A 14,096-nucleotide genomic window follows, 5' to 3' on the forward strand; every position below is an offset into this window, starting at 1 on the left:
GTTTTGTTATTATCAGAAGCCCTTCTCTCTGTGAAAGGAGTAAAATTTCTACCTTCCATCTAGGTGTTTGGAGGAGGTCATAGAGTATTACACTAAAAAGTGTAAGTATGGGCCTAGTTTGCAAATGTTAACGTGTTAAGCAGGCACATATTTTAAAGTTGCACCTGGTGCCTATTCCATCCAGGCGCCTAGTCTCCTGGTGTCCCTTTTCTCTCCGATACTTCCACATGTTGTTTGTTTTGTTTTGTTTTTTTCTTTGTCTTTGCCTTTGCCTCTGCCTCAGAAGCCAAGACTCTGTATCAGCTCAGCTCCACAAACCACCTTCCTCTATTCTGTTGTCTCCGACTCCCACCTATTCCTCCAGTATATAGATAAGTGAGTCACATGGGGATTAAAACATGCCAGCCTTTTTCATTTAGCCCTGGCCATTCTCACCTGGGGTTGCTGTGAGGACTACTGAACAGTGGCCTTTCAGAGGCCACGTGCAGTGAACAACCTTTCAGGAAACAAAATGGTCTAGTGACAGCTGTGTATGCTCATGAAGAGTCTGTCTCTTACCTTGTTTTCCTCTGTTTTTCCAAACAGAGGACATGGGACAGAGAGTCAAGTCCCATTGATGCAAGAGAAGACCCTTTGAAATTTCCAGTGCCCTGTGTTATGGCAGCTATAATTATCTTGAACAATTTGTTTATGTTCCATTTAGTTCCATTCTGTGTGTGTGTGTGCACGTGCGCACACGCGCGTGTGCCTTTCCCACACTTTTTTGGGGGGTGGGGGAGCGAGGGGGACTTTGATCCATTATTTATATATCTCTATGGGAGAAATGATAGCCTAATCATTAAGCACATAAGGCTCTGAAGTCAAGTTCCTGCGTTCTGAATCTAGGCTCTTTCTCTCAGTAACTTGGCAAGTTTATAAATTTTGCTGTACCTCAGTTTCCTCATATATAAAATGAGGGTTCTGATGCTGCTTACATAGTAGAGTTATTTTAAGGATTAAAGGAGATTATACAAAATAATCTCCTTGAAAAGGTACCTGGCACTTAGTAAGCACTTAATAAAAGTTAACTATTACCCCTCCTGGCTTTATACCAGGTCTACCAACTGCACTAGTGAGATTTCAGCACAATTTTTGTGGTAAATTTTCTGGATTGTTGTATAGTAATCTATACCTGTGTACTTATGAGAGTGTGTGTCAGTATATGAGTGCGTTATAGAATTTCTTAGTGGAAAGTTAAATTAACTCTGCAAATGATCTGGAAGGGTTGCTTTACCTTCTTGTGCAATCTCAGAAAACAATCTGAATAACCATAGCCTCAAGGGTTTTTAGAGTGTGTATAGCCTTATGATTAAAAAGAAATTTCTACAATATTAAAAACCAAACAGAAGGACAGATGGTAGCTTCCTTATTTGACTTTCTAATAGAATCATATAAAACACATTGAGTAAAATTTTCCTGGCCCCTAGCTTGCTTTCTTATTATGAGAACAAGAAACTCTCATGGTCTTTTATTATCACTGTTACATTAATAAATACATTGATGTATGAATTCTGTAGAAGATGTTGATAAGTAGTGAAAATATAGAAAGGAATAAGACATAGTTTCTACCCTGCAGTATTTCGTATTCTAATTTTCAAACTGGACAAGATCATGAACTCCTCAAGGTCAGGAGCTATGCCACATCCACCTTTGCATTGCTGTGTTTTGTGCAGTGTTTGGCACATGACCGATGGCCAGTAAGTTGTGTTGAAGTAATGAATGAAAAATTACAGTACAAGATACAAGAGGTGTCAGGAAAAGGAAAACTCAATTTTGAATAGGATAAGTTGGAATTCAAATTAGGACTTTAACTGACCCTGAAGAAAAAAATGGGGCTTAGATAATCAAAAAAGATTAAGACATTGAGGTACTTTCAGGGCTTTTGAATAGAGAAGTGAGCTAAGGGGGGATTTAAAGGAGAAAAGCAGAAAATAAGATTGGAAATAAATGGAGTATAGAATGCTCTGACTTGGCTAAGGAATAGCTGTAAAGAATTTTGAACAAGTAATTGATAGATACAGAGAAGTATTTTTAGAAGATTAATGTGAGATTGCAGTGGAGAGAGATGGAAGTGAGGAGAAAAGTTAGAAGACTGCTCGTAGTGGTCAAGGCTGATGACAGTGAGGACCTGCGATAATGACAGGATGCAAGGGGCACATGTAACAGACACTACCAAGGAGGAACTTAGCCTGTGGCTGGCTGGATATGAAGGGACAGAAAGAATGAGGAATCCAGGATGAATTCCCAGTTCTGAGCCTGAGTAACTGTGGAAATAACGATGCCTCTTACAGCAGGAGGGGCATCCCACAGGGAGTCAGTTGGTGAAACAGCAATTCCATCCAAGCACGTTGCATGTGATGTGGCAGTGGAACTTCCTGGCAGAGAGAGTTACAGGTGTACGGCTGGACATGATGACTTCCAGAAGGAATTGAAGTAAAGCCTTAAAGAGGAGAACATGGGCAGAGCATAAGTGTCTTGGGCTGAGTCATCAGACATATTAGGCATATTTAGGACAACTCAACAAAAATGACAAAGAATAAGGACAATTGCAACCGTACAGCATCAGAGAACACAAGGAAAGGGAGGGTTTCAAAAAGCAAGAAATGGTCAATAATTTTTTAATAAGGTGATTTTTTAAATAAATTTATTTATTTATTTATTTATTTATTGACTGTGGTGGGTCTTCGTTGCTGCACTCAGGCTTTCTCTAGTTGCGGCAAGTGGGGCCTACTCTTCATAACTGTACACTGGCTTTTCATTGCGGTGGCTGCTTTTGTTGTGGAGCACAGGCTCTAGGCTCTTGGGCTTCAGTAGTTATGGCACATGGGCTCAGTAGTCGTGGCTCACGGGCTCTAGAGCACAGACTCAGTAGTTGTGGCGCACAGACTTAGTTGCTCTGTGGCATGTGGGATCTCCCCAAACCAGGGCTCGAACCTGTGTTCCCTACATTGGCAGGCGGATTCTTAACACTGAGCCACCAGGGAAGTCTTTGGTCAGTAATTTTAAATACTAGAGAACTTTGAAGAAGAATGAAGATACAGCACTGAAGGGAATGCATTTAAAAATCACCAAGAGATGAATAAAGTATCAGAAATGAGGGAAGGAAGGAAAGAAAAAAGGTCAGTCCAGCTAAATTTTCTATGCCCACCTGAATCTAATAAGTTCTTGAGTATTTCCTCAAGCAGTCAAAAGATTTTCAAATGTAAAGTGCTATATAAAAAGAAATTTATAATAAAGATGACTAAATTTACTCAAGCATTAACATAATCTCTGTCATGGTGCCTGGCCCAAATTCCTACCAGCTGAGAAAGCTAGGACTTCTCTTATGTTTGAAATAGTGAGATATTTTGCTTTAGAAAAATGGTAAAACCTCACAATCTCAGACTGTTGTGGGAGAGAAAGATCCCATTCTGTCCTGGGGGAGGAGGGAATCTCTAATAATAGCATACAGTTGACTTGCTTAAATAAATATTGATGTTGGGAGAAAATACATTTCTGTTGGCAATCTACATTATATTGGTGGCTTTTTTCTTATATCTGGGTGGACATTTGTTTTGTTTTTTTTAATTTTTATTGGAGTATAGTTGCTTTACAATGTGTTAATTTCTACTGTACAGCAAAGTGAATCAGCTATCGTATATATATCCCCTCTTTTTTTGGATTTCCTTCCCACTTAGGTCACTACAGAGCATTGAGTAGAGTTCCCTGTGCTATACAGTAGGTTCTCATTAGTTATCTATTTTACACAGTGTCAATAGTGTATATATGTCTATCACAATCTCCCAATTCAGCTATTTATTCTTTGAACTAACACTTACTTGGGACTTCCCTAGTGGCACAGTGTTTAAGAATCTGCCTGCCAAAATAGAGACACAGATCTAGAGAACAAACATATGGACACCAAATTGGGGGGCGGGGGGGGTTGGGGTGGGATGAATTGAGAGATTGGGATTGCCATATACACATTACTAATAAGAAAAAAAATATCAAATTGTACACTTTAAATATATGCAGTTTATTGTATGTCAGTTGTATCTCAATAAAAGTTCTTAAAAAAAGAGAGAGAGAGAATCTACCTGCCAGTGCAGGGGACACAGCTTCAATCCCTGGTCCAGGAAGCCCACATGCAGTAGAGCAACTAAGCCCGTGCACCACAAATACTGAGCCCGCATGCCACAACTACAGAAACCTGCACACGCTAGGGCTCACGTGCCACAACTACTGAGCCCACGTGCTGTAACTACTGAAGCCCGAGAGCCTAGAGCCTTGCTCTGGAACAAGAGAAGCCACTGCACTGAGAAGCTCGCGCACCACAAAGAAGAGTAGCCCCCACTCACCACAACAAGAGAAAGCCCGCGCACAGCAACGAAGACCTAACATAGCCAAAAATAAAATAAAAACACTTAATGAGCACCTACTGAGCTCAGAATGAGTATACAGAGTTAAGTAAAGCCTAGTCCTTGATTTCTGCAAACCTGCACTCTAGGGAGCATCCTGCTGAGGCGCCCTGATGAGTAATCATCCACTTACAGTGCAGATTCTATGCGGTGATACAGGCTTTGTTAGAAGACTGAGGGTTATAGAAGCAGAAAGAAGATCACCTCCACCTGATTGGCAGGATCCAGAAAGACTCCTTAAAAGAAGTGCCACCTCATCTGACCTAAAGAAGGAGTAGGGGCTTCCTAGGTGGCACAGTGGTTAAGAATCCGCCTGTCAATGCAGAGGACTCTGGTTCGATCCCTGCTCCAGGAAGATCCCACATGCAGCAGAGCAACTAAGCCCACACGCCAAAAAAACAATAAATAAAAAAAATAAAGAAGGAGTGGGACTTAGACAAAGATTTGTATCCAGAATGTATAAAATACAACTGAAAATCAAAAAGGAAACGACAGCCCAATAGAAAAATGGACAAGGAACTTGCACAGGTAGCTGATGAAATAGGAAATCCAAATGGTCAATAAACATATGAAACTGTGCTCAGCCTCATTAGTAATCGGGAAAAAAATGCATGTTAAAACCACAGTGAAAAACCAGTACAAATCATCCAAAATGGTTAAAATGTCAAAAGATTGCTAATACCAGGTGTTGGTAAATTGGTACAACCATTTCAAAAAAAACAAAAAATGCTTTGTCATTATCTAGTTAGCGAAGATACATATACCCAGTGGAAGCGTGTGCTTCCGTGCACCACATACGAGCATGTTGATAGAAGTGCTGTTTGTAATAGCCCCAAAAGTGTGAACAACTCGGAAATCCATGAACAAGAGACTGGGAAAATAAATTGTGGTAAACTCATACAATGCAACACTATACTGCAGAAGTCAGCCAACTTATTCTGAAAAGGGCCGGATAGTAATATTTTAGGCCTTGTGAGCCATGTGGTCTCTATCGCTACCACTGAGCTCTACCAATGTAGAACCAACATACCATATGCACCAAAATAGGCTGTAGGCATTACTTTGCTGTCCTCTACTATACTGCAATGAAGACAAACTACAACTACACAGGCTGCACAAGATGAATCTCATGAGCTTAATGTTCAGCGAAAGAAAATAGACACAAATGTACATACTATATGATTCCGTTCATATAAAGCTCCAAAAATTGGCAAAACTGAACTACAGTGTTTACTTGCATTCTTGCATAGTAAACTAAAAAGAAGAGCAAGAAAGTGAGGACCATAAAAGTCAAGGTGTTAAAAAAAAAAAAAAAGTCAAGGTAGCACAGAGCAGGAGAGGGGGGTTGTGATGGAAAAAGGCAGAAAGGGAGGCTTCTGCAGTGCCCGCCATTTTCTGATTTTTGAATGGATGGTGGTTACCAAATGTTGGCAATTTTAAGTATGTTTTGTGCACTCTTTTTGTATGTTACATTTCCACCCCCACACAAGATTTTTTTAAAGGTTAAAAAAAAGGCTGAGTAAGAAGCGGGGATGAGGCAAACAAGACTGAAAGATGAGATGTACAGACTCAGAAAAGGCTGAAAGGCAAGATGTACAGACTCAGAAAGAAGAGAAAATTTTATGGTTTTTCTGGGGACTACAAGTAAACAGAACAGGTTGAGCACAGCACATGAAGGAAGCAGCAGTGAAACACAGGCTGCAGGAGTTTTTAATGGTCATACTTTGATCTTTTGCATATCTGCCTGTAATTATGACTATGTAGTTCCTTGGAGTTTGAGTGTATTTCAAAACTACAATTGTATTACTTCAATTAAATATATTAATGAGTGACTACAAAGATGGCAGCTTTTATTGAAAACATAAAAGTTATGTAAATTTGGATATTATTTATATAATAATCTTTCTAAGTAATTTAAAACATTTTGATAAATAGAGGAATCCAGATATTCCTTTTAATATCTGTACATTAGATCGCTTAACAATTTATAGTAGTCAAAAGCTTTAGCACAGCTCATGTCTGAAATACCTACCAATCTTCAGAAGTAAATTGGTGGAAAGAACATTCACAAATTCTGAATTAACAATAATGCAAATCAATGAAGTTTTACTTTCCTGTAGGTGCTAGGACGTACTGGCTTTGGAGTCATTCTGTCTGGTTCAACTACAGCCTTACCGCTCACTAACAATTTGGGCAAGTTATCAAATCTCTCTCTTCCTGAGTTTCCTCATCTGAGAATAATGATAATATCTACCTTGTAGAGTTTTTGTAAGGGCTAATTAAGATTAGGCATGTAAAGCACTTCACGTAGTACCTGGCACAGAATATGTACTTGGTATATGTTACTTATTATTCTTTACTATAATTGCTAGATATAATATGGAGTTGACAGTCTGTTCCCGTTTGAAAATGTGGTAAAATTGCTTGCCAGTTTTAGTACAACATTTTTATCTGAGGAAACAATGTTTCATAAATATTTAAAAAATACATACCAATCTTCAGAAGTAAATTGGTGGAAAGAACATATATATGTCTTGGACTATTTTCATAGAGTTACATCATCAGAGCAAAGCTTTTGGCATTGAACAAGTTCTTAGCTTTTTACTAGAATGTGAATTTTTTTTCTGTTTTTAAAATTTGGTCTTTGTCTATGAAGCTTTTAAGCAAAGGACCATAAAAAATTTCTATTGATATTTTATTTCAGAAACTATAAGGATAAATGATAGAATGTTGCTTAACCTTCAGCATGTTTCAATTTTAATCAGAAAAATCCACTCTGCATGTGTAGTTTTCAAAGCAACTACAAAATACTTTCCTTCACCAGTTCTTCACAATAGCCTTGTAAGGTATAACAAAGCTTTTACAAATCATGTAGCATTGATTGAACAGCAACCAACCCCACCCATTAATGCTGTCAACAACACCATTTGTTCCTTCTCCTGAGGAACTGAGAAGGAACTGGCAGTGGCTGGGGAGCTAAGAGGAGCGAGATGGCTTGCAGCTGCTGCTAACTGCCTGTGCTGTTCAATTCTAGCCAAAACGACCACACCTCCCCCTTAATTTCCTGTGTTTAAAAAGTAATAGAGTCTCTGATATTACTGCCCCAGTATAAGGACATCAAATCAAAGGCTTGGCTTCAAACACTAAGCCTATCGTAGAGACATAATTATTCTCTGTGGTGAGCACTGATGAAAATGCCTCACTCTGTGTGCACAGCTCACCCCTTCCTCACATCTCTGAGCTGAATCAGGCTGCCAGTCTCCTTTCAGCACAGTTTAAAACATTATTAAGAGCTGAGGGGATTACATGAAAGGAAGTTCTCAACAAAATTCCCAGATTTATTTCTCCTTTCCTTGCTCCTGGGTTTACCTTTCTTGAATGACACTGGCATGTTTGAAGTAAGTCACAATGTAGGATAAGAAGGACGATTTGTGGATAGAGTTAACCCCAGCCCTCCTATCACCATCATCCTCCTGTCTACACTAATGAGGAAGATGTGGATCACTTTCTGCATGCCAGGATGCTGAACACTGTCTAAGGTGGTTTCGGTGGCCTGGCCTGGACGTGGGCCGGCTCTGGTCTGCAGAATCCCTGGGGTGATCCAGAGGAGAAGTTGAAGACCAACGAGGGCATGGGCCATATTCAGCCTTTAGACAGGTCTCACTTGGTATATGTAGTGTTAAGATATTTGAATTAACTGTCACTTAAAAATTGGTAGATATTACATAAGAATCTGGATTTGAGGATTTTCTTAAAAAATAAAAGATCCAGCAACACCAGGCCCACATGCCCACATGGCAGCATGGGGCCAGGGCTGCTGTACTCTTGGATGAAGTATTAAGTCTTCCCCAGGTCTCTCCTTCAGCACAGCCCCTTTCTTTGTTTTATCAGCCTGATACCTTTGGACATTTGATTCTGGGACTCAGTATAGTAGATCATTGTGAGTTAGGGACCCTGATCTGGAGTGCGACCTGGGGACACCTAATCTACAGGGTGAGTTAGGGACCTGAGATCTAGAGCATGAGTTAGGGGCCTCTAATATCGAATTCTACAGATGGGGAGCCAGGCTGGGCTTTTGGAACAAATCCAGATCTCTACAATGATCTGCCTGGAGATTTTTTTAAGCCAACACTGACTTATCTCTGAGGACAACTTCATTCCAAACTATCTTTTCTGAGCTGGGCCACCAACAAATAGGTACATTGCTGATATTTTAGTGTTTGCTTTGTACCAGGCCCTGGGCTCATGTTTTACAGTTCTATTGAAGCAACTCTATGAAGTTAATACTATTATTTGTCCCTGTGTCAGAGTGGTAACTTGTTCCAGATCTAGTAAATGGCATGAGTTGAGCCCAGGCGATTCGCTTCCAGATCCTAATGCGCTTAGTGAGAACAGTGTGCTGCCTCTCTTTCCAAGGCGGGGGACTTTATTTAACAAAGCAACCAACAGCTGTATAGCACATGCTACATGCCGGATACTTTCTAGGACAAATATAAATTTATTTAATCCTAACAACCCTATAGAGTAGACTCTATTATTATTCTCACCTTGCAGATGAGGAAACCGAGGCACATGGGTGCAAAGTACCTTGCCAGGCTAGTAAGTGACAGAGCTGGAATTTGCATGCAGGCAATCTGGTCCTAGAGTCTTTTTTTTTTTTCTTTTCTTTTTTTTTGGCTTGTGGGATCTTAGTTCCCCAACCAGGGATCGAACCCCAGCCCTCAGCAGTGAAAGCTTGGAGTCCTAACCACTAGATCGGCAGGGAATTCCCCCCCGGAGTCTATTTCCTAAACTACTGCTCCATGAGCACCCTGGAGCTCTGTTTATTGACTATGTTAATGTTACGACCAATTTTTCATTCAGTTGGTCCTTTAACAAGTATTTTTTAAGCACTTACTGTAATTGTCATGTCTATGCTGAGTGCTATTTATCAAAAGACACAGACCTCCAAATAGAAGAATATGCACATTTGAGATAGTTGAATAATTAATGTAAAGCACTGGGCCCAAAATGACATGATCTTTTACAAAAACTTATGTTTAGATATGCTTTTTAGTATTGATGTACAATTTTTTTTCTCCCTTTGTAACTTTCCTGGATTTCTCAGTTTGTCATTCCTCCCAAAACCTGTGTGTGCGTGTGTGTGTATTTGTGTGTTTCATGCATTAACATTTCTTTTGTATTGAACTCAAGACAATAACCTTACTTTATTGAGAGTGCAAGAGGATGCAGATTAGACCAGAAAAGCTGGATTTGTTCCATTGACACAAAATTTCTCTGACATCACCAGAAAACAAAGTGTTCCTTAGAAATACATTCTCTATCTGAACAGGAACCTCTTTAAGCATCAGTGTCATTCTGTTATAGCTATCTTCTTGGTGATTGTATTAACATGTTACAAAATTCTGTCTTTGAAAACCTTGTTCTGAAACAGTGGAATGGAGGCAGTGATCTAATTATCATTATCAACTGGACCAATGAAGTGTAGAAAGTCCTTTAAGTGACCTCAGATTGTAAAGTTTTTACGGTTCTATTATCTAGTTTTATAATTCATTTTATTCCCTCTGATGTCATCTGTCCCCCTTACTACCATTACTGTGTCTCTGCTACTTCTATCCCAGTAGGGGTTTCAAGCCTCTATCAAAAGACTTAGCACCAGACATGAGATGCTTTTAAGTCATACACACGGGTGGGGGGGACTCGAGGGAGGGTGGGGGGGGGAGTTGAGGGAGGGAGGGAATATGGGGATATGTGTATAAAAACAGATGATTGAACTTGGTGTACCCCCCAAAAAATAACAAATAAATTTTAAAAAAAGGTTATACACACAAACACAGAATTAATAACGTTGACTCTTATAGTCAGAAAGCCGTGCCCTTTTCAGTTCTTTTTAAGCCTTCCAATCAATTTGGAGTTATTATGTCTTTAATACCTCTCTGACTAATTCTCCCTTTCAATAAAGAGAGAGCAGAGCTGTGGCTCAGTCCGTGGTAGAAAACAGTATCCAGCTAGAATCCAATAAGTACTTTCTTTTTGTTGTATTTATTCATATGTAAGTTTCTAGTCATGGTTAGTGATTCTGGTTTTATGCTCTTAAGGAATTCTCAGTCTAACAACAGAGACAAACACATAAACAAGTAACTATAGTACAGATTAATAAGGGAACTAGTATAATGCACAGCACAGAGAAAGGAATGATTAACTCAACTTGGGGAGCAGGAAAGGAAATGAAGTTCTGGCAGCATGAAACAGTATGCCAGGTTCAGGGACTCCAGTAGTTCAGTCCTGCCAAAGCAAGACGTACAAGAAAAAGGATGACAAGAGTGAAGCCTGAATAAGTAGACAGAGGCCAGGCTAGGAAGACTCTTTTCTATCCTGCATTTCCATTTTCTACAATAAGCCATGAGATCCATTAAAAGGTGTAAATTTTCTTTAAAATTTTGTAGGATTAGTATATAGTTCTAAAAATAAGTTTAGGCTATGTTTCATTCCTTAGTCTTAACAGTTTATTCTATTTTATAGTTTTTTTAGTTCCTTTATTTGAAAATCAGGGTTTGTAGTTAAGATACTAAAAAAGTAAAACCAAATGAATCACAGAGTGATTGCCACACAACAAGGCAGAACTGGGTCATTTTGCAATGAAATCCAGATGTTTCTTCCAAGCCCAGGATCATTCTCTTTGTTTTTATTCCTATTCATAATGATGAAAATATATTGTAGATTAGTTTAAATCCAAAAGAGGATGAAAATTTGAGTAAATGGATTCATCTTGGTTTATATAACTTTTCTTTGAATGCTTTGTTTTCATTTGAGAAGTTGGCGTGATTCACCACGTGAATCCAAGTGGTGGATTTCTGTTCCATCATGTGGATATTAATGTAAGAGGAGGTGGGGATTTCCTCTGACCCTTCTTCCTTGTCTGCTTCCTGTGTTTGTGCAATTAACAGCAGCTCTTTGCTGGACAGCACTAACCACACTGACAGAAGGCCAACAGCCAGCACTGCCCCTACCTGGAGTTAATTTCATATGTTTCGTTATTCAAGAGATAGCAAAATTGCAGCTCTATTTATGTGTATTAATTCTTGGTTGTTTTCCAGAAAATGAGAAATATTGTCACAGAAAATGAAGCTGTTTTTAAAATTAATACTGCTAGAACATTCATTTTCCCATATAACACACCCTTTTCCTTTTACTGAAAACTGTACAGATTGTACTATACTGTAGTTTCTACAGGTTTGCCCTGATTCAAAGGAATGTTTCAACTGCATATCAATTTTGCATTTAAATTTCCTCTACATTTAGAATTCTTACTTTTACCAAGAAGAACTTCTAGATGCCTTTAATTTTTCAGTTTCTTTACTCAAGTGTTTATATAAGTTCCATAAGAAACCATATTTTTAGTTTCCCAGAGAAACTTAAAACACGATGTTTTTGAAATGTAATTGGAAATAAGAAAGCACTTGGCAATTCTTGCTTAACAAATGTCATTTCTCCCATTTTTAATGTTTAGATTTGTATGAATATCATGCTTAAGAAATTATGCATCTCATCTTGTTCAAACAATTGGCTCTTCAACTTAATATTGTTTCTCTTATGCATGCCTTTAGTATCTATTAATGGAAATATAGTCACTCAATATTTATTAATGGGAATAAAGTCACTTTTAGGACTTTATGAAGTCCTAAAAAATAAAACTGCCTTATTTGAAAAAAATATATATAAGGCATTGTATTTCTACTTTAAGACACATTGGTGATACTATACGTCTGCCAGCTCCTAAGACTACTTTTGGTGTTTCTGAAATTAACTTAGAAAATATATAGTACCTGCTAGTTTAACTTTGAGATTAAATCATATGGATGTTTCTTATTCATTAGTACTATCATATGTAGTTAGAAATAATGTATAATTCAACTTTATGAATGTACAAATGTCTGTTTGCATTTGATATTTCAGCTTCACCAAACCCAGAAGTCATCAAGATAAATTCACTTCTGGATATAGTAACAAAAGTGGAAGACTACTATCTTAAAGGATATATTGTCGGGGCTATTCATCCTGTTATACAACCTGTGGGGCAGCAAAAACACCTGCCTGCAAGTTACCTATACAGGGTGGTACTATCACGCTTGAAATTAAGGTAAGCCTGGTGCTCAAGGAAACTGTCATGCTAAGAAGCTGCTGAGAGAGACAGCTTTCTTTGGCTAAAAGAAAAGAAAGTTTGAACAAAGTGATGGAGAATAAAGGATAATTAGGGGTTTTGGTTTAAGGCACATTTTCTGGAGGTTGAACCTGGATTGGGAGAAGGAAACTTAAATCTCCTCCCTTAAAACTAGTCATAGATTTAGCCCCTTGCAGACAAACAGGTCCTAGGTAAGGATGTCAGTGAACAAAGGGAAAGGAAAATAGACTCAAGAAGCACCTGAAAGCTCCTATAGCAGCTTCAGCAGATGCGGGAGTATCAATTAGCTACATCTTATCACTAGGCTAAAAGAACTGACTGAACAAGTCCACTTTCACTGAGCATTTTTTTTAACCGTCCTATATTGTTTTATTAGTAGTGGCAAGAGAGACTATCTCCAACTTCCAAAACTTTTACAGCAAAAAGGCCTACATGCCAAGTTCTCACAAACTGGATAGATCTCTTATCAGCTTTTTCCAAAAAATAGGATGGAAAATTCATCCATTTTAGGTCTTTCTTAACTTTTTTAATAGCTGCTTTTCCAAACAATACTACAAACATTTTTGCCGACCAAGCTTGTACATTTGAAAGTAATCAAAATCCTGTTGCTTCTTCCAATGAAGAACGAAAATAACCAAAAAAAAAAAGAAAGAAAATAACCAGACCAATGTCTTTGATTAACATATTAAATTTTCTTTACACAGCTCTTCAACTATATCAAAATCATCTCAAAGACCATAGTGAAAACTGTGTTTTATCTTTATAGCAATGGACTAATAATCACTTTAACTGTGAAAGGGCTAAGCAGAGAAGGGAAAATAAAATAAGAGGAAAAGAGAGAAAACAGGAAAATTGCGGGGGCGGGGAGGGGGGAAGAACTTTAAAAAATCCCAGATGTGCTTTTTAGGGACCCTGTCTGCTACTGAGTAACTAACTGCCCACTTATACTCTTATACACGTCTGAGAGGGCATGTACACAAGCAGCTTTCACCATGACAGGGCACCTCATCAGATATTTACTAATTCAAGCATTACTAAGTAAATATGCCATTTACCACACATTTGCAACACATGTCATAATTACAAGTCTTATAAACCATTATAAATTATTTTTCTCTTTACCATTACTTCAAATAGATTTAGCAGTACACTGCCAAGGCTAAGAATAAGCAAGTGGTGAAGATCAGAAAAGAAGAAAAAGAAAAGAGACAGGACAATATTTATCTGCACTTAAATAGGATTGTTACTTGTGCTTTTGTACAATAATGAGTTATAACAGTGATCTAAAATCATTTCTCATAACTTATCAAAACAACAGATGTGGATTTCTTCTTCCATGTTAAATTAGAAATTTAATTAAGGAAATCTAAATAATTTGAAGTTATTGTGTTTTTCTGATATTTTTACATAAGAAGACAGCCATTGGGGTTGAAATAACAAAGAAAAAGGATTGCCTTGACCTTATTCGTGAGTTGCTC

General features: G+C 38.2%; 1 protein-coding gene across 2 annotated transcripts in view; it reads left to right on the forward strand.

Moving 5' to 3' along the window:
- Positions 1–14,096, forward strand: part of RFTN2 (raftlin family member 2) — a 63,438-nt gene that overhangs the window by 2,176 nt on the left and 47,166 nt on the right. For both annotated transcript variants that reach the window (XM_057747110.1, XM_057747111.1), the window contains exon 2: positions 12,393–12,576. In XM_057747110.1, coding sequence (XP_057603093.1) covers positions 12,393–12,576 — 184 coding nt within the window. The remainder of the gene's footprint in view (positions 1–12,392; positions 12,577–14,096) is intronic.

This window comes from Hippopotamus amphibius, chromosome 8 (assembly GCF_030028045.1).
Source record: "Hippopotamus amphibius kiboko isolate mHipAmp2 chromosome 8, mHipAmp2.hap2, whole genome shotgun sequence".
In the NCBI taxonomy this organism is placed as follows: Eukaryota; Metazoa; Chordata; class Mammalia; order Artiodactyla; family Hippopotamidae; genus Hippopotamus; species Hippopotamus amphibius.